General features: G+C 46.8%; 1 protein-coding gene across 3 annotated transcripts in view; it reads right to left on the bottom strand.

Annotated features, from left to right (window-relative positions):
- Positions 1 to 10,449: 10,449 nt before the first annotated feature.
- Positions 10,450 to 18,445, bottom strand: part of SLC38A1 (solute carrier family 38 member 1) — a 67,664-nt gene continuing 59,668 nt past the window's right edge. For all 3 annotated transcript variants that reach the window (XM_048835973.2, XM_075124388.1, XM_048835974.2), the window contains one exon: positions 10,450 to 17,544. In XM_048835973.2, the coding sequence (XP_048691930.1) occupies positions 17,443 to 17,544 (102 nt within the window). In that variant the 3' untranslated portion in view covers positions 10,450 to 17,442. The remainder of the gene's footprint in view (positions 17,545 to 18,445) is intronic.

The raw sequence follows: 18,445 nt of genomic DNA, 5'->3' as shown, positions 1-18,445 counted from the left end.
GGAACGAAGGGTGTGGGTGGAGCAGGACCTTATCTTTATGAAACACCATGTACGGGGGCTCGGAAGTCAGGGCCCTGAGCTCCAAGACTTGCCTAGCTGACATGATCACAACCAGGAAGGCCACCTTCCACAAAAGTCTGACCAGGAGCATGTGGCTAGTGGCTCAAACGGGGGCCCTGTGAGACAGGCCTACACCAGGTTTAGGTCCCGCTGTGGGACTGGGGGCCTAATATATGGGAAGAGACGATCCAACCCCTTAAGGAATTGGCCAGTCATAGCATGGCAGAATACCATGTGGTCCTGCACTGGCAGATGGAAGGCCGATATGGCTGCCAGTTGCACCTTGACTGACGGGGGCACCAGGCCCTGGGCTCTAAGGTGAAGGAGGTAGTCCAGAATAAATTGGATTGGGGCAGCCACCGGGGAAACTCCCCGCTCGTCCACCCATCTGGAAAACTGAGAACACTTTGCCAAGTAGGCTCGGTGTGTGGAGGGTCGCCAGCTTTCCAGGAGGACGTGCTGAACCCCTTCCGAGCACATTCTTTCCTCCCTACTTAACCATTGAGCAGCCACGCTGTGAGGTGGAGTGCCGCTAGGTTGGGGTGGAGGAGGCGGCCCTGGGGTGGAGGAGGCGGCGGCCCAGGGAGAGCAGGTCCAGGCAGGATGGCAATGGCCACAGTGGGGCGACTGCCAGACCTGTGAGAGTCCTGTACCAGTGCTGCTGGGCCATGCCGGGGCAATCAGAAGGACCCGGGCCTTGTCTGTCTTTCTTTTCCAGGACCCTGCCGATCAGCGGGAATGGGGCATAGAGGAACTGGCTTGACCAGGACAGGAGGAAGGCATCGAAGATAGCGCCCCATCCCAGTCCCCGCCCCGGAGCAGAACCAGGGACAGTTACAGTTCTGCGGTGGGGTCATGAACAGGTCCACCTGGGGAGTTCCCCACATATGGAAAAGTCTGTGCACCACCTCTGGGTGGAGTGATCACTCGTGCTGAGAGGAGAAGTCCCCGCTCAAGCGATCTGCCCGCACGTTCTGGGCACCCGGCAGATGGAAGTCCTGTAGGCAGATGTAGTGGGTTAGACAAAAGTCCCCCAGCGTGAGGGCTTCGCAGCAGAGGCTCTGGCTCCGCCTTGCCTGTTGATGTAGAACATTGAGACCATGTTTTCCGTGAGGACCCTGACCACCTGGCCCTCCAGGTGCGAGCGGAAGGCCATGCATGCCAGCCATACTGCCCTGAGCTCCTTTACATTTATGTGGAGTGTCAAGCCCTGAGCCAACCACAGACCTTGGGTCTGAATGCTCCCCACATGGGCCCCCCATCCAGGTCCGACACATCGGACACCAGGTGCAGCGATGGGGCCCTGCCCCTGAACAGGACTGCTTTGAGCATATTTTTCGGGGAGGACCCCCACCTTAGGGAGGTGATCACTGACTTGGGCACCATGAGAACTTTGTCCATCCTGTCCCTTTTCTGGGAGAACTCGAAAGCCAACCAGAGCTGGAGGAGGCTCATCCTGAGTCTGGCGTGACGGACCACATACGTGCATGCCTACATGTGACCCAAGAGCTGGAGGCATGCTCTGGCTTTTGTCACCGGAAACCTTGTGACCATGTCGATGAGCACCTTCAGGGTCTCAAAACTGTCCGGTGGGAGGGAGGTTCTGGCTGATGAGGCGTCCAGGACCGCCCCAATAAACCCTATGTGTTGTACCGGGACTAACGTGGACTTGGTGGTGGTAAGCAACAGGCACAAAGTGGTGCACGTGGACAGAAGGAGCACCACGTGATCCCGCACTTGCATCTGGGAGCTGTTCTTGACCAACCAGTTGTCCAGATAGGGGAAGATCTGGACCCCCCGACGTCTGAGGTTGGCCACCATCACCGACATACATGGGGGCACTGGACAGGCCAAACGGGAGGACCGTAAATTGGTAGTGCTCCTGCCCCACCGTGAAATGGAGGAAGTGTCTGTGCCCCTCAAATATATGAATGTGGAAGTATGCGTCCTGCAGATCGAGGGCAATGTACCAGTCCCCAGGATCCAGGGAGGGGATGATTGAGGCCAAGGAGACCATGCGGAACTTGAGCTTCACCATGTACTGGTTCAGGCCTCGCACGTCTAAGATCAGCCTGAGCCCCCCTTTGGCCTTTGGGATAAGGAAATAGCGGGAGTAGTACCCCTTGCCTTTGAACTCCCCCAGTACCACTTCCACAGCTCCTAGGCCCAGGAGCCACCCCACCTCCTGCTTGAGCAGAGCCTTATGTGAGGGGTGCCCCAGGAGGGACAGGGGCGAGGGATGGTTGGGCAGGGAGGAAGTAAACTGAAGGATATAGCCCCAGGAGATGGTGTTGAGGACCCATCGGTCCAAGGTCAGCCGCGACCACACCGGGAGGAAAGTTCACAACCAATTGGAGAAGGGAAGCTTTATTGAGGGTGGATCCCTAATGAGAACTGGCAGGGCACCCCTGGGCGTCCCATCAAAACTGCCTTTTCCCTGCCTGCTTGCCTTTGAGGACCCAGGCTTGGGGGCAGGCCGAGACTGCCTCTGCTGGCGCCTCTTATAGTCCCGCGACTTCGTATAAGCAGTCTCATATTTTGAATGGGTGTCCTGAGTGGGAGTCTGCTGCAGCTTAAACTTAAGTTTAGCCAGAGCCGGAACATAGAGACCCAGAATCTGGAGGGTCGTGCGGGAGTCTTTTAGGCCATGCAGCTTTGTATCCGTTCTGCAAACAGAGCTTTGCCGTCAAACTGGAGGTCCTGCAGGGAGGTCTGTGCCTCGCTGGACAGCCCCGAGAGCAGGACCCATGATGCCCATCGCATGGACACCGCAGAGGCCATGGACTGCACAGCCGTGTCTGCTGCATCTGAAGCTGCCTGCAGGGTTGTTCTGGCAGCCGCTGTGCCCTCCTGCACCAGCGCTTTGAACTCCTTCCTGTCGCGGTCCTGTAGGGAGTCCTCGAACTTGGGCAGGGAGCCCCACAGATTGAACTCATACAGGCCCAGGAGAGCCTGGTGGTTCGCCACCCATAATTGGAAGCTTGAGGACAAATACATTTTCCTTCCAAATGAGTCCAGCCTCCTTGAATCTTTATTTTTCGGGGTAAGAGCTGGTTGGCCCTGCCGTTCACTGTGGTTGACCTACTCAACCACCAGGAGTTAGGAGCAGGGTGGGTGTATAAGTATTCATGCCTGTTGGAAGGTACAAAATACTTGCATTCTGCTCTTTTAGAGATGGGAGCCAAAGAGGCTGGGGTTTGCCACAGTGCATTTGAAATGTTCACCACCCCTTTGTGGAGAGGCAAGGCCACCCTGCCCGGTGCCAAGGAGGACAGCATGTTAAATGGGGAGTCGGAGGGCTCCTCTATCTTCTCTGCTTGGAGGTGGAGGCTTCATCCCACCAAGAACTCTTAAAAAGGGTGGCCCCTAAAGTCCTCCTGTGGGACAGAGGGAGGAGGGGCCGTAATCGCCTCATCCCGGGAGAGCGAGGAGGCCAGTGCGGTACTTTGTGTGTCCACCGGCACCGGAGGGTCCACCACCTGGTCAGTCTCTGGGCATGGTGCCGAAGATGTACGTCCCACCGACTCCTTCCTCAGGGTCTGGAGAGACAGAGGCCAATGGCCCTTCTGAGGCTCCAGCCACCGAGCGAGCCCCAGCTGCATCGGGGGCCACAGTGCCCACTGGTACCATTGGGCTGGCCATGGGGCCCAGTGCCACCGCTCCTGCTGTAGCATAGGTGGAGCCGGCTGATCGGCCTGACTGGCCTGGCCCTCGATGGATAACTACGAAGGGAGGCTGGGCTGACATATGACCTGCCGCTGTCCTGGACTGGGAGGAGTGGCGGTGCCGACTGCGAACCTGATGTGGAGGACCAGTACCATTGGTAACAGCTGCACCACAATCTGCTCCAGCGGGCGGACCTGCGACGGTGAGACACCAGCGATAGAGGCCCGGGTCTGCGGAGGCAGTGCCAAGATGGGACCCTGGAGCAGGACGACAAATGTCAATGATGTCAACGTCTGTGCCGTGACCAGCTGCGATAGCCCCTGCTAGGCGAGGACCTTTGGCATTGTCTGCCTCAGTCCCGCTGGAGGTCGCTCCTCAAGGCGGAGTGGTGCCAAGAATCCTGATGGGACGGAACCCAACCAGAAAGCTTGGTGGGGGTTGAGGGCGATCCATGTGGACTTTGCTCTGAACAGTTGCTGGGCGGCAAACAGCACTGGGAACGTTCCCTCGACTGAGACCAGTACTGAGCTGGGGGCGACTGCAGAGATCCCAGCTGAGGCTTGCCTCTGGAGCGCAGGGCCGACATTGGCGGTGCTCCTAGTACCGGCCTGGATATAACCTCCCGGGCCGCTTGCAGAGCCTCCAGTGTGGAAGGCATCCAGACATCCGGGGAGGCCTGCTCCGAATGGGCCGGGCTACTACACTCGAATTGATTTGGAGGCCTAGAGGCCGGTGGAGATCAAGGACTGCCCGACATGGGTCTAGCTTCTGTCCCAGGTTTACTCTGGTGCCGCAGCGAAGAAGGCCTCTTCCTAGCCGCCTTGGTGCAACACAGGGACGGGGAGCGGTGCTAACTAGTTGATGGCGCCCAAGGGTCACCACGCACCGCCACTACGGTGCCCAGTGCCGACTCAGAGTGGCACACCAGAGCTGGGGTTAGCGCCGACTCCATCAGGATAGCCTGGAGCCTAATGTCCTTTTCTCTCTTGGTCCGAGGCTTAAATGACTTGCAAATCTTGCAGCGATTGTTGAGATGGGTTTTCCCCAAACAGCGTGGAATACACATGAGCAATCGCTCAAAGAAGAATGGAGATTTCCTGTGTGTGGTCATTCTACTAATCATTCATGGGAAAATAAGGGATATAGACATACATACAAAAGGCTTCCTTGGAGTTATTCTGTGACATCAGTGTAACTGAGAGCAGCATGTGGTTCTGCAAAGAGTTGTACTTAAGTTTTTTTCTTCAGCTACCATTGTATCAGACATAACCAGAATGGCAAGAGTGAGCTAAGTGTGTATACTTAGATGAGTATACACAAAATACACTTCGATTCATTTACTGTTACCAAACTTTCATGTGCTATTTAAATAGCATCAGTTGCATATGTTCAGATTCCCAGTGTGCTGTATAGTGGTCATTCTAACATGCCCTCATCCCCACTCAGCAAGGGTGCTCAGCAAGGGTCATGAAACTGCTGATTTTCATTAGGAGGGGGAGCACATGACCCACAAGACAGTAATGTATTGACACCGTATAGCGGTATTGGGTTTTGTCAGTCACTGCCTTTGGTAGCTTTGTGTCCTTGCTAATAGTGAACAAAAGTGAGATTTGTTTCTATAGAAACAAGAGCGGAAACGCTGAGATAGAGTGCCAGGCCCACAAAGGCTATTGCAATCTTTTACTAACATCTCAATATTGGAAGAATAACTGCTACCAACCCTGGGGCACAGAGTATTTTAAATCTGGCTTCTATTAGCACAAATCCTGTGGCCCAAGTGAGGATTGCAGAAGGCTCCACCTACAGCACAAATGGGGCTGTTCCACTGCATGGGGATGGAGAGAAGGGCAGGTTGTAGAGAGCTATAAGGAATCCACATCCTGTGCGTCATGGCGCTGTGATCGGAGCAGCTTGGAGTGGAGATGTCTATTCTGATCCTGCTGGCACAACCCTGCCTCCTTTCCCCCACTAGAAGAGGGCAGGCAGACAGCAACTACAAAGACTACTGCATCCTAATGACTTGTGTCCACCTGCCCCCGCCTCCAGCCACTATAAAACCCACCTGCTCAAAGCCAGTTGAACAGGGGAGAGGACTGAGTCCATCATGTTTAGTGCAGACAAGCAGAGTTAAGAAGTAGCCAGAGCAATTCTATTTACTTAGAGATTTACTTACAAAGAAGCTGTAAACTTCTGAAAGACCTGCAGATGTGGGGATGTATTCTCCTCCAGGTACATCTGTACAGTCCTATTGACTTTATGGGGTTAAACATGTGACTTCAGTGGGGCTCAACACGGGGAACAATTTAGTTCATGCTCTTCACACCTTACATGTCACTTTCTATACAATTCACAGGCTTGTAAAATATTTAATGAGCTAGGAAAACAGGCCAAGATTTTCAAAAGCAACCTGTGACTTTGGCTGCCTCAGTGTTTTGAGTGGCTAACTCGAGGCACCCATAGGGAGTCTGATTTTTCAGAGGCTCTTTCTGAAAATCGAATCTCACTGAGTGTTTCAAGTCAGGAACCCAAACACCGAGGCAGCCAAAATCACTGGTCACTTCTGAAAATCTTGGCCAAAGCTTGTAATTTATTTTTTCAATATTATGTACAACTTTAGAGCTTGGTTCTGCATTGCTTACACAAGCAAAACTTCCACTGACTGTCAGGCACCCAAGAAAAAGATGCAAACTTACTGGACTAGACCATGTGGAAGCTGCCCCCAATAATCAGTGCATGCAGAGAACTGTTCACAGAAAATATGGCGTGTCCAGGGTATGGGTCTTCAGAGATTATATGAAGTTATTTCCTTATGTCTTATCCAGATGCAGTCACCAATTCCTTGAATGGTTACAAATTGCTCCTGCTATGATTCTGAGTGGAGTGTTCACACAGTTCCATTCTGGCTTGGAATTACATTGTATTTACTTCAAGGTGCTCCTCTTGAGCTGTATTAAAACCCATTTCAGTTTGAGTTCTATCTGCTCATACCTTCCCCACTACAGCTTAGTTGAGCTCTCATGCTAGCCTCCTTGCCTGGCAGTACCTTCTGTCACCTCTTTGGAATGTTGTCTCACAGGTGATGATTTGCTTGATGGCCATTTCTATGGTGCTACAAACTATAAAGTTGTTTTCTGTCAGGAAGGGTGGAGGGGAGGGAAGGGAGGCCTCATTAATTTTGCTGCAGTTCAGTGTCGGTTCCTGCAGCAAAACTGACAAGCTTCTGGGAGATTTTATCTGAAGATTTTGCTGTTTCTTTGGCCTTTGTAAGAGGCACCCATAAAATGCACAATTGGCTGCAGTATTCCTAAGAGCCTGGAAACATTCTATGCATGTTACATAGGGAATGCAGAATGGTGTGCTATAAAGGTTCTTTCAGCATGAATTTGAGCTGGATGCATTATTCATCAGTGGCAAAACCACTAATGAGTTGTACAGGTCATGGCCAATGAGTCCCAGTGGATCCTTCATGCCAGACCACACCATTGGTACTATTCTCTGTATCCCTCTACCAATAAAGCTAGTACCAAGCCTTAGTACCATGGCCAAAATTTTCTAAAGCTTTAGTGGGTGCATGTAGCAAAACATGCTGGCAAAATCGCACGGACACATTTGGGACACATTTTCAAAAAGGGTCTGTTAGCTGAACACAAGTCCCCTACATGTGAGAGAGGGGATCAGATGGGTAGGGGCAAGTGCAACCTGGAGCCCTCAAGCTAGATTTTTTCAGAAAGGCACAAAACCTGTCCACATGCCTGACCAGGTGCTGCTCTAGTCATGACCAGGCCATGACTAACTCACCAGGCTGAAGTTAACGTGCACCAGCAAGTCACTGTCTGAGATGGATGATGGATGCTAGGGGAACACACTCCTAAATGAAGAGTTGAGAGAGAGTTGGAGACCGATAGACAGGTAGAGTTAGCATTTTCCTACCAGGCTTGGGATATGGGGTTGAGCAGAGAAAAGTGGCAGGGCATAATCCAGGATTGAGGATGTTCTTGGGGCTATATAATCTAGGAATATTCTGTTTCTGCAGAAAACTTTCAAGAGACTTTCAAGTTTTATTTTCTAATGGAGTGAAAATGTCGTCATGGTTGTGGAAGAAGGGGTGATCTTTTTAGTAGCTGGGCCAATAGCCTGCAGGTCTTGGAGAATCAGTTCAGTGAAGTTCTGAAGTGGACTTTGATCAATAAGGAACCAAGTCAAGCCTATAAAGCTACCTTGCTCAGTGGACTGGATTGCACAGTGGCCTTCCTCAGGAGCATCTCTTACTCCTGCCTATTCCAATTCATTTTGTTGCCATATTATCTAAATCTAACTCGAGCAACTCCTTTTCCTGAGCATTCTGGTAACCCCCCTATTTTTTAAGCAATAAACCCTGATGAGCAAATACCTTGGCAAAGCCAAGGACTATTAAACCAATAAGAAGACTTCTGTTTCTAGCCAAAGCTATGGCATTTACAAATTTAATATGAACTGCTTTAGTAAAACTGTATTTTCTCTAAGTTGAAACAGAAAGACATGGTGTTTGATTTTAATGCTTGTGATGAATGCCAGACTAAAAGCTTCTATTTAACAATTCTGTAGCCCATGATACACACCCTTCAATGGCATCTGCTTTTGCCACAAAGCACTCTAGCACAAATCCCATGGTCCAAGTGGGGACTGCTGGCAGCTTTGAATTATGCAGCACAACTGATGCTGCTCCACTGCATGGCAATGCGGGAGAGGACAGGTTATAGGACAACAAGGAGTCAAAATCCTGTATCATGGAGCCGTGCTTGGAAGTGCTTGTCACTCCTCCTTATTGCTCCCAATCTCCAGTGCCTCTTGCAGTGGTCATAACAAAGCTGGCTAGATTGTCGGGCTCAACGGGTAGTGATCAATGGCTCCATGTCTAGTTGGCAGCCGGTATCAAGTGGAGTGCCCCAAGGGTCGGTCCTGGGGCTGGTTTTGTTCAATATCTTCATAAATGATCTGGAGGATGGTGTGGATTGCACCCTCAGCAAGTTTGCAGATGACACTAAACTGGGAGGAGAGGTAGATACGCTGGAGGGTAGGGATAGGATACAGAGGGACCTAGACAAATTTGAGGATTGGGCCAAAAGAAATCTGATGAGGTTCAACAAGGACCAGTGGAGTGCTGCACTTAGGACGGAAGAATCCCATGCACCACTACAGACAAGGGACCGAATGGCTCGGCAGGACTTCTGCAGAAAAGGACCTAGGGGTTACAGTGGACGAGAAGCTGGATATGAGTCAACAGTGTGCCCTTGTTGCCAAGAAGGCCAATGGCATTTTGGGATGTATAAGTAGGGGCATTGCCAGCAGATCGAGGGACGTGATCGTTCCCCTCTATTCGACACTGGTGAGGCCTCATCTGGAGTACTGTGTCCAGTTTTGGGCCCCACACTACAAGATGGATGTGGAAAAATTGGAAAGCGTCCAGCGGAGGGCAACAAAAATGATTAGGGGACTGGAACACGTGAGTTATGAGGAGAGGCTGAGGGAACTGGGGATGTTTAGTCTACGGAAGAGAAGAATGAGGGGGGATTTGATAACTGCTTTCAACTACCTGAAAGGCGGTTCCAAAGAGGATGGCTCTAGACTGTTCTCAGTGGTAGCAGATGACAGAACAAGGAGTAATGGTCTCAAGTTGCAGTGGGGGAGATTTAGGTTGGATATTAGGAAAAACTTTTTCACTAGGAGGGTGGTGAAACACTGGAATGCGTTACCTAGGGAGGTGGTGGAATCTCCTTCCTTAGAAGTTTTTAAGGTCAGGCTTGACAAAGCCCTGGCTGGGATGATTTAATTGGGGATCGGTCCTGCTTTGAGCAGGGGGTTGGACTAGATGACCTCCTGAGGTCCCTTCCAACCCTGATATTCTATGATTCTATGCTACAGCCTGAGGAGCAAGAGTGAATATGTTCCTGCCCTGGTTTCTCCAAATGAGGAAAGAAAAGGGGTGGGAGAGAGATGCAGAGAAAATGTCTCCTCTGTTTAAATTTTCAGTTTCACCAATTCACACTCCCCTACCCAATAATGTATGGAGCAAAGATGGTAATTCGGAATGCCCTCTGGAAGTGGACATGGTGCATTTCTGCAAAACAAGGGGGGATAGGTTAGCAGAGACTGAATAGAGGCATATATGTTGCATGGGATCCTGCCCCATGAGGGCTCACTGGGCTACTGTGCAAGGAGAGGGCTTGGAGACAGGGCAGAGGTTGGTCAAGGAACTTTTTAATGCATGGCTCCTCTGGTCCTTTTCCCTCCCTCCTGAGGTGGATGGATGGGTGCTAGGAAAAGATTCCTTTTTATTTTAAACCTCCCCACATAGTTCCCTTTCATTCAGTTGAGTTATTCAGGGAGAAGATTTTAGCCTGAGGGTGGGATTGTAGCCACCAATTCATTCCACAAGCACTGTTCACTGTGACCAGAGCTATAGTTATATTAGTGACTTAAAGGTGAAAAAGAATTTTTTCAAAGCACCTAGGTGTCATTGGAGGTCAGTGGGATTCAGCTGACTTTGAAAATGTTATCCAATCCCACTTATCAATTCCCTGAGAGTCTAGTACAACTGGGTACCTAGGGCTGCAAGCCTTGAGTTCAATGGGATTATTTGCATAAGTACTACTCAACATGAGTAAGAGTTGCTAGCTCATGCTGTTTAACAGATTGTAACAAATAAATATTTGTCCCCTTGAAAGAATGAATGTAACATTCTCGTTCTTTTAGATCACATTTTTAATGTTTAAAAACTATATTGGTAACAGATTATAGAACTTATTATTTTTTATTTATTTACACACAAACTGGGAAACAATCTATTTGCTTATGTTTAATATGAACAGCACAAAGTATAGTGACGTTAGCAGGAGCAAAGTATCACCCATGAGTCATGACTCATTTGAACACTCCCTTGGAAATTACCTGGTATCAAGTGTACATCACACTGTAGTGTTTGTACTGCAGCTGGGTGAACCTTAACTTACATAGGGACTCTAGGAAATGGATTTAGTATAAACAATCTGAAGTTCAAGCCTTATGAAAAAATACCTTTTACAGTCTGTGTCTTGGCTGAAACACTGTAAACATGCAGCAGTTTGAAAAGCTCTGTAAAAGCGACTAATACATTTTCATTCAAATTTGTGCTCATCTTTAAAACAAATATTACTTCAAGACCTTTCCTTATCCTAGGCTACAAAGCAAGCTTGGAAAATAAATATTTATTTTTAGACCCGTTTCTCAACTTCTATTTTTCATAAATACTGAATACTATATTGTACAGAGTTAACATGGCATGGAATATACTTGATCACTTTGTCTCTAGCACCTGTTTCTAAAGCATGATTATTTCAGTGAGTGAAATTCACCTGGTGTAGCAACCTTCACAAGGCCTGTTCAAGATATTAGTTCCACTTGATCCCTATCAAGAACCTAGGAGCTGACTAGGCATTGTGTGGGCCCTTTGCACAGGGACTAATTTCACCCATCGTGAGCACTGTTTGAATAATTTGCTATTGAGAAAATACGAATACAGGCATTAGAACTGAATTCTAGCAAATTCATTGGACTATATTGGAAAAAATGCAGCCATTTTCTTGCTACATTCATCAATATAATTATAGTTTTAGGTTTAAAGTTTACTGAGGCAACAATGATAAAGGGTAGAGGGGAGGGGATGTACATTTTACTACGTGAGAAGCGAAAGTATTCATGTTTCTGTTCAAATTCGGACACAAACACCTATTTTTGTTAATACGCAGTGACTAACACATCTATTTCATAGGGGATAAACAATAGCAAAAATATACAGCATCCTATTTATTTACAATATAGATACATAAAAATGAAACATTTCATACAATACCACACAACTGCATAGATTCTTCTTTAGAAACAAACATATGCACAGTATGTGAATGTTCAGACCATTTCCCCCCTGTATTTATTAATTTGCTACCATTTTCACAGTTTGTAACAGAAAGCCTTTTTTTTTATACAAATAAAACATTCTTTGTATATGTTATAGGAAAAAGGTTTTCCTGATGCAAAGTGTTCTTGGGAACTTTTGTGTGAGCTTCTTGGTAGCAGGAAATAAGAGCCATTTATTGGTATTGTTGATGGAATAGAATACATACTGTGTGGGTTGGTCCTAAGGATACCAGTGATAGGATTGTGGAACTGGATTGGGGTCATTCAAAATCAGAAGGCTTTTTGCCAAGATGCTCTTTAGTCTTAATATAAGATTAAAGCAATTAGTTTTTGCTGATTTAGGATGGGCTATAGATACCATTATATATAATTAATTATTCATACAGCACCATAAATACGTATGGTGTTTTGTGTCGTGAGGCAGACGTACAGACGAATCCCATGCTGTCCCCAAACATGTTTTCAAAGTTTCATTTAGATGTGTGCCTGGTCAAAACCGAACACACACACATCCTTATTAAGCTCACAAAATCAACCTTCTGGAGTGGATGGATATCCTGAAGGGTAGGAATTACCCTTCTGCAAGGGGCCAATACAAGGGCTGTGCACCACTGAGATCCCACTTACATCCTCAAATTAGGGCTTATGTGGCACACAGGTCTTGTGCAGGCCCATCTGTACACTTCATCCCAAAACAATGTTACTTCCAAGATTCTAGGTCCAAAATTGTAGTAATTTATTTATTTATGTTTATAAACAGGCAGGAGGAGAGAGAACTTCTTCATTTCTCTCCACAGATCACTGTAAATGAAATGCTAGTCAAGATCAAAAGCCAAAAGTAAAGGATTTTATAGGCCAGATCTGTAGCTGGTGTCAGTCAACATAACACTAGCTCATGATCTATTCCTAAAACCTTATTAGGAACTCCTGCTTGGAACTACTCCCCCCCCCACCTCCTTCTCCCACCACTTTCCAATAACTATAACAGAATAGTTTAACTAGGTTCACGACCAGTCTATGAATTTGCAGTGTCCACAATAGTGACAAGCTCTCTAGAACAGGAAAGCATGCTGCCACCTACTAAGTAGATACAGTACGCTGGATCCTACTTATTTAACAGAGGAACTCCTATAGCATTTTACAGTGCTCTTAAAAGCCTAGCTAAAATGTGGGACTCATACTTTTGTTAGCTACAAGTTCACTATTCCAAACAAACTGAATAAAAGCAGCACATTTTACAGATAACCTCATACAGTGATTCTGACAGTTACAGCAGGGTCTATTGCATTCTGTTAAGAATGTATAAACCTGATGAGAAAATAAAAAAGCATATTATTTCACAGTCTGTACTACAGACATCAACATACATATTATTCCTTTGCATAAATAGCTATATATATATATGATGCCAGTAAATCAGTCTGAGTGAAATCCTCCCCCCCCCACCCTGTGTACAGGGCCAGCACACAGCCTGTTTAAGGACTGAACTCATCTTGCACCCTTTCAGGACAGAAATGATGATGGTCCTATGCCTAAGGGAAATTGCACTCAGTGCATAAATCCTGCTAATTCATTTTATTTTATCCAATAAGACTGCAGTATGCAAGTTGAAGAAGGGGACAAAGCAGGTGAGGAAGAAGTAAAGAGGGAGAGTGCCCAACTCCCATTGATTATCAATGGGAGTTGGGCACCTAATTCATTTGTGACTTTGAAAGTCCCCCTCAATATCTCCTCTGTCACAGTCCCATCAACTCAGTAATCTATGCTGTCAGAAGTAGAAGAGAGAACGAAAAGGGAATGGGAAGGAGGACAACCTCAGAGTACTTGTAGGATAACACAGTCACCTATGAAATTTTCACAGGTTAAAGTTAGTCTTTTAGGGTGTCTACACTACAAACCAAAGTCGACCTATATTAGGTCAATTTACAGCCACCATAGTAATTTAATGTGGTAGTGCAGATCCACACTACCCTTTTTGGGTTGGTGGTGCACATCCTCATGAGGAGCACTTCTGCTGACCTAAGAGGGGCAGTGTGGGGAGCTGAGAGCCTGCTCTCTGAGCTCCTCTGGCAGCTCCCTGCCTGGAGCCCAGCTGCCCCACAGGCTCCCAGCAGGCTGTCCCCCTCTTTGCTCCCCAGTCCTCACTGGGAGCGGGACAAAGCTTTTTGCCCCCACGTTCTCCACAGGGAGCCAGGGGAAGCCACCCGGGGCTTCTCACCCCTCCTCCTGCTGGCAGCTGGCGCAGGGCTGCTTGGGCTTCTCACCCTGACTCTCAGCAGGGCTCCTATTGTGAAATTGACAAGAAAGCTAATGTAAGAGATGCAGTGTCTACACAAACACTGCATTGCACTAACTACACCGACATAAGCCTTATGCCTCTCGTGGAGGTGGAGTTACTATGTCAGTGTAGTACGGCACTTATATCGGCGGGTCAAGGCTGTAGCGTGTACACTGACATAATTAGGTCGACATAAGCTGCCTTATGTTGACCTAACTATGTAGTGTAGACTAGCCCATAGGGCTAGAACCTTACAGGTCCTGAGCACCTCCTGCAAGTTGCTAAGTGACCTCAACTCCCAGTGACTTCAAGCAATGTAAGGCCAAGGCAATAGGAGTGAAGGCAATTCAACAGCTCACAGGAAGTTCAATATCTTGAACTATCAGGTCTGTAAAAAGAAAAAGCTATAGTGACACATAATATCCATACATACAATTGCTAATCCTAGTCTTTTTCCTTAGTTATAGAGTGTGTGTGTGTAAAATGAATCTGCCACTGAAAATGAGAGTCCTCACAAATTGGCAGGTACACTTGAACTTATGAAGGGCATCGTTCAACCCCTGAATGTGCACCTGGACTCCTGTTAGCCATTAGTTCCATTGCTAGTGTAACCCTTCTGCCAGGTGGAGCCAGCAGCAGCAAGGGCCAGGTTCAGTATCTAGTGGTTCCTTTGCAACAATACAACACAAAACCGGCTCGAGCCCCCACCCAGTGACCTAGGACAATTACACACAACCCCCCTGGGTGCCTCTAAGAGGCAATACTTCCCCTCTCGCAAGCACAGAGTCTGAGTGCAGTAAAAACTTTTTAATAAAAGGAGGGAACTCAGAATTAATTTGGGAAAACACTGCAACTAGAGTTCATAAACACAAACCATGAGCAAAAGACCCACGCCTAAGTAAGTTGGGCAGTGTCCTTTTCACCTCAGGTTCTTAATCCAGAAACCCAAGTCCCTTTCATGTGCCCGTCCCTTCTCTGTACCCCACTCACAGTTGCTGTCCTTGGCCAGTGCAGCCCCAGAGTTCAGCGGTTCATTCACAGAGTTCAGCTCCCATGCTGTGTGGAAGTGGGGGGTGTGGTGTAAGGAGGAACCTTACACACTTTGCTGCTCGGGCACTTGCTTGTTACCCCAACAGTCAATTGCCGCGCCTCTCTGTGGGGCTCTGCTCTAGCCCTCTCCATCAGCCACCCTGCTGGCCACTCGCCAAGATGTCTCTCAGTGACTTCAACTGTTAGTTGGGGAGCCATACTGCTGGTGCACACTGGGCAGTGTCTTACAACAGAGACGCTGTCCTAAAGTAGATCTAATACTTAGACCTAGGTATCAGTGATTTCAGCTCTGCAGCATGTAACAAGACTCTCAATTGAATCTAAATTAGCTCTTTTATTATACCATGGAGAGAGGGAGGGTCAAACAGTGTCTAAGACCCTTAAACAGGACCCATCCTCTCTCAAGTCATTGGGCTTTGGAACCAATGTCCCCTGCCTAGCAAGTGCTGTTCAGTTGAGGATGAGTCCCTCCATCGGGGAATGCCAGGTGCAGTTCTGCTGCCCTCTGTTCACACAACAAGGATAACAACCCTTTATTACTCTTGCCCCAAAACAAGGAGACTGGGGATCCAACACCAACCACAAGTGATCATTTGGGCAAGCAATCCCATCATGCTGAGCACCTAGACAGGGTGGGTGTGTCCATACAAACAAGATCAGCTTCTGATGTCTTTTTCCACAGCTCACCACTAGATGTCAGGGGAGAGCTCATTCAGACTCTGCTTACACTAGGACAGGGATCAGCAACCTTTGGCAGGCAGCCCACCAGGAGGCTGTGGGAAGTGGCAGCCGGCACATCCCTCGGCCCACACTGCTTCCCGCCGCCCCCATTAGCCTGGAGCGACAAACCATGGCCAGTGGGAGCTGCGATTGGCCGAACCTGTGGATGTGGCAGGTAAACAAACCAGCCCGGCCTGCCAAGGGGATTACCCTGGCGGGCCGTGTGCCAAAGGTTCCGATCCCTAGCACGCATGTTTGACAGCAGAATTCAGACTCTCTCTAATTCACACATCAAGAACAATACAACATGAACAAATGTGTCCCCCTGGCAGTACATTAGTACTAAAAATGATTCAGTATTTGACGATAAAGATCACCTGCTTAGTACCTGAATCTCTAACCTGAGCCATTTTCCAAATTGACAATATGCCACAATATAAATGCAAAGTTAGAGTGCCTCTGCAAATAATTTATAGCTATTTTTGTTTGATCCTGAAGAAACAGAAATAGGCTTTTTAAATATAAAAAAGTGTTCTATTTAAAGAGGTGTTAAAATAAAAATCTGGCTTGATTCCAATTAAGAATCCAGTTTTGCATAAGGGCCTGATCCTGTTCCCACTGGAGTCAAAACTCATACTGACTTCAATCGGAGGAGGGCTGACCCTAAAAGAGTAAGTTAACTTCTTTACAAGGTCAGCCTTAGGTATATGCAAAACTATCCTAGGATGGAAAAGGCATTAAGTATGACTAAAGGTGGTGGTTTTCGATATAACTGGAATTTTTCATTTTTTCTTGAAAAGCGTAGATGTATTTAGTAAATATTGGTTTATATGGAAGAAAATGCATATTTCTGAACCTTTCCTTTCACACCGAAATCAGCTCTGCCTTCTCCTGGTTGGTTTCAAATGTTCAGTGCTCTATACCGAGTCTATTACTGGTCAGTTTCAAAAGCGTTAGTGCTATTTGATATTCCTCTTGGTCTAAGGTCACTCATGGTTGAGTATGTGTCTCTGCATGGTGGTTTGATGTGCTATCAGCTCAACCATTTGGGCTGGCTGCTCCCATAACCTTTTTTTTTTTTTTTTTTTTTTTTACAACGAAGAGCAGCACCAAGTGTAGGACATACTCTTATCTAATACCAACTGATGCTTTCATGGTGCCCTTCATGTAAACACTCCAGAATGCTACACTTACTAAATGAGGGGAAATGGTTTACAAAATAGTAATGAAAAGCCAGATCAAATGTATGCAATTTAAGAGTAGAGTTTTGGTTAAAAAAAAGAGATGGTGAGAAGAGAACATCATTTGTGGAAACTATTCTAGAATCTGCATTTGTAAAACAAAAACAAACACAGTGCTTGCCCCGAAGGACTAAATATTAGGGTTCGGAAGTTTTAAGACTAGTACTAGAACAATCTAATTCATGACCAGAAGAGTAAAAATTAATTATGATTGGAACCAAGTGGCAAAGCCATGTAAACCCTTGCAGACAGTCAACACAACCTTAACATTGATTTGATAACTCAATGGAATTGGAGAAACTGATACTGCTGTTGGGGAAAATGGGCATTTTCTGCAAGAAAATACCATCTATATCAGTATTTAATTATTTGGATTTGATTTGAGTAAACTCATAACAGGATAGATAGATGGGATGGGATAGATAACAAAACAGAATGGTTGTGATTCTGATGAGTAGCAAACAGGGATGTATCCTTTTCAGCATGATGTTGACTTCAGTTGCCTTCAGCATTGTCTCCTGAGTGCACCCAGTCATAGATGACCAAAGGAATGCTCACGAGGGAAAACAATATTCCCAATGCCATGAAAAGAGAAGCCTGAAAGAAAAAAGGAAAGGAGTCTTTCAACTAAGGTAACTTTTTTCCTTACAGAGACTTACAAATTGATACTGGGTTTCAAAATTACAAATGAAAACAAAGCTCTGAATTCCTTGTTAAGCACGGAGAATGAAATTTTCCTCTATCCTCCGTTCACAACCTCTGCCTTAAGTGCTCATTTCAGTGACTATCTGAAGAGGACTGAATGGGTTCTCCTTTGGTACCCATCACCTCTGCTCTTTAACTAGCTAAAGGGCTCATGGCAGAATGAAATAAAGCACATGCACTGAGTCATCCCATGAGGGTTTACTTGCACAGTATTTCAGCCATTGTCATCTTATGGAGCTAATGAATTAACCCACATACGTTACGTAAGATTTTTGCATGCCAGTGCAGAGAAATAACTATGGAATCACGAGCCTGGCCCAAATGAAGTTCTTGATTATGGAGGAATTAAATAAAATTAATCCAAATCACTACTGTAATATGAACAAAACCAAAGGCATGATAACAGAAGGGCTGGTTTGGTAGTGCACTGAGTGCACTCAGCAAACCACAGGGACTATTCAGAATCTTACATGACTCTATTCACAGCTGGGAAATTAACAGGATCCTTGACCTTTACCAAAGAAGTTTTTTATTCTAATCTCAGTATGGGAAGGATTGTGACATCTTCTGAACTGCAAACCTCCCTTGACATTCAGTAAAAACTTGTAAAGCCCTGCTGAGATCAAGTTGTCACAGTCCTGTATGCTTACGAACAGTGAAGAGCTGGCTCCTTTTGCAGGGGGCACCCAAAATTTGACTGTGATCCCTTAAAACAAATGTAAAGCGCTGCAAACATGACACACTGCAGGCTCTTTCAGGTAATATGTTGCTGTGGAAAATAAGTTGTGGCTAT

This window comes from Caretta caretta, chromosome 1 (assembly GCF_965140235.1).
Source record: "Caretta caretta isolate rCarCar2 chromosome 1, rCarCar1.hap1, whole genome shotgun sequence".
Taxonomy (NCBI): domain Eukaryota; kingdom Metazoa; phylum Chordata; order Testudines; family Cheloniidae; genus Caretta; species Caretta caretta.
Note: the sequence above shows the minus strand (reverse complement) of the source record. Positions and strands in the feature narration are given on the sequence as shown.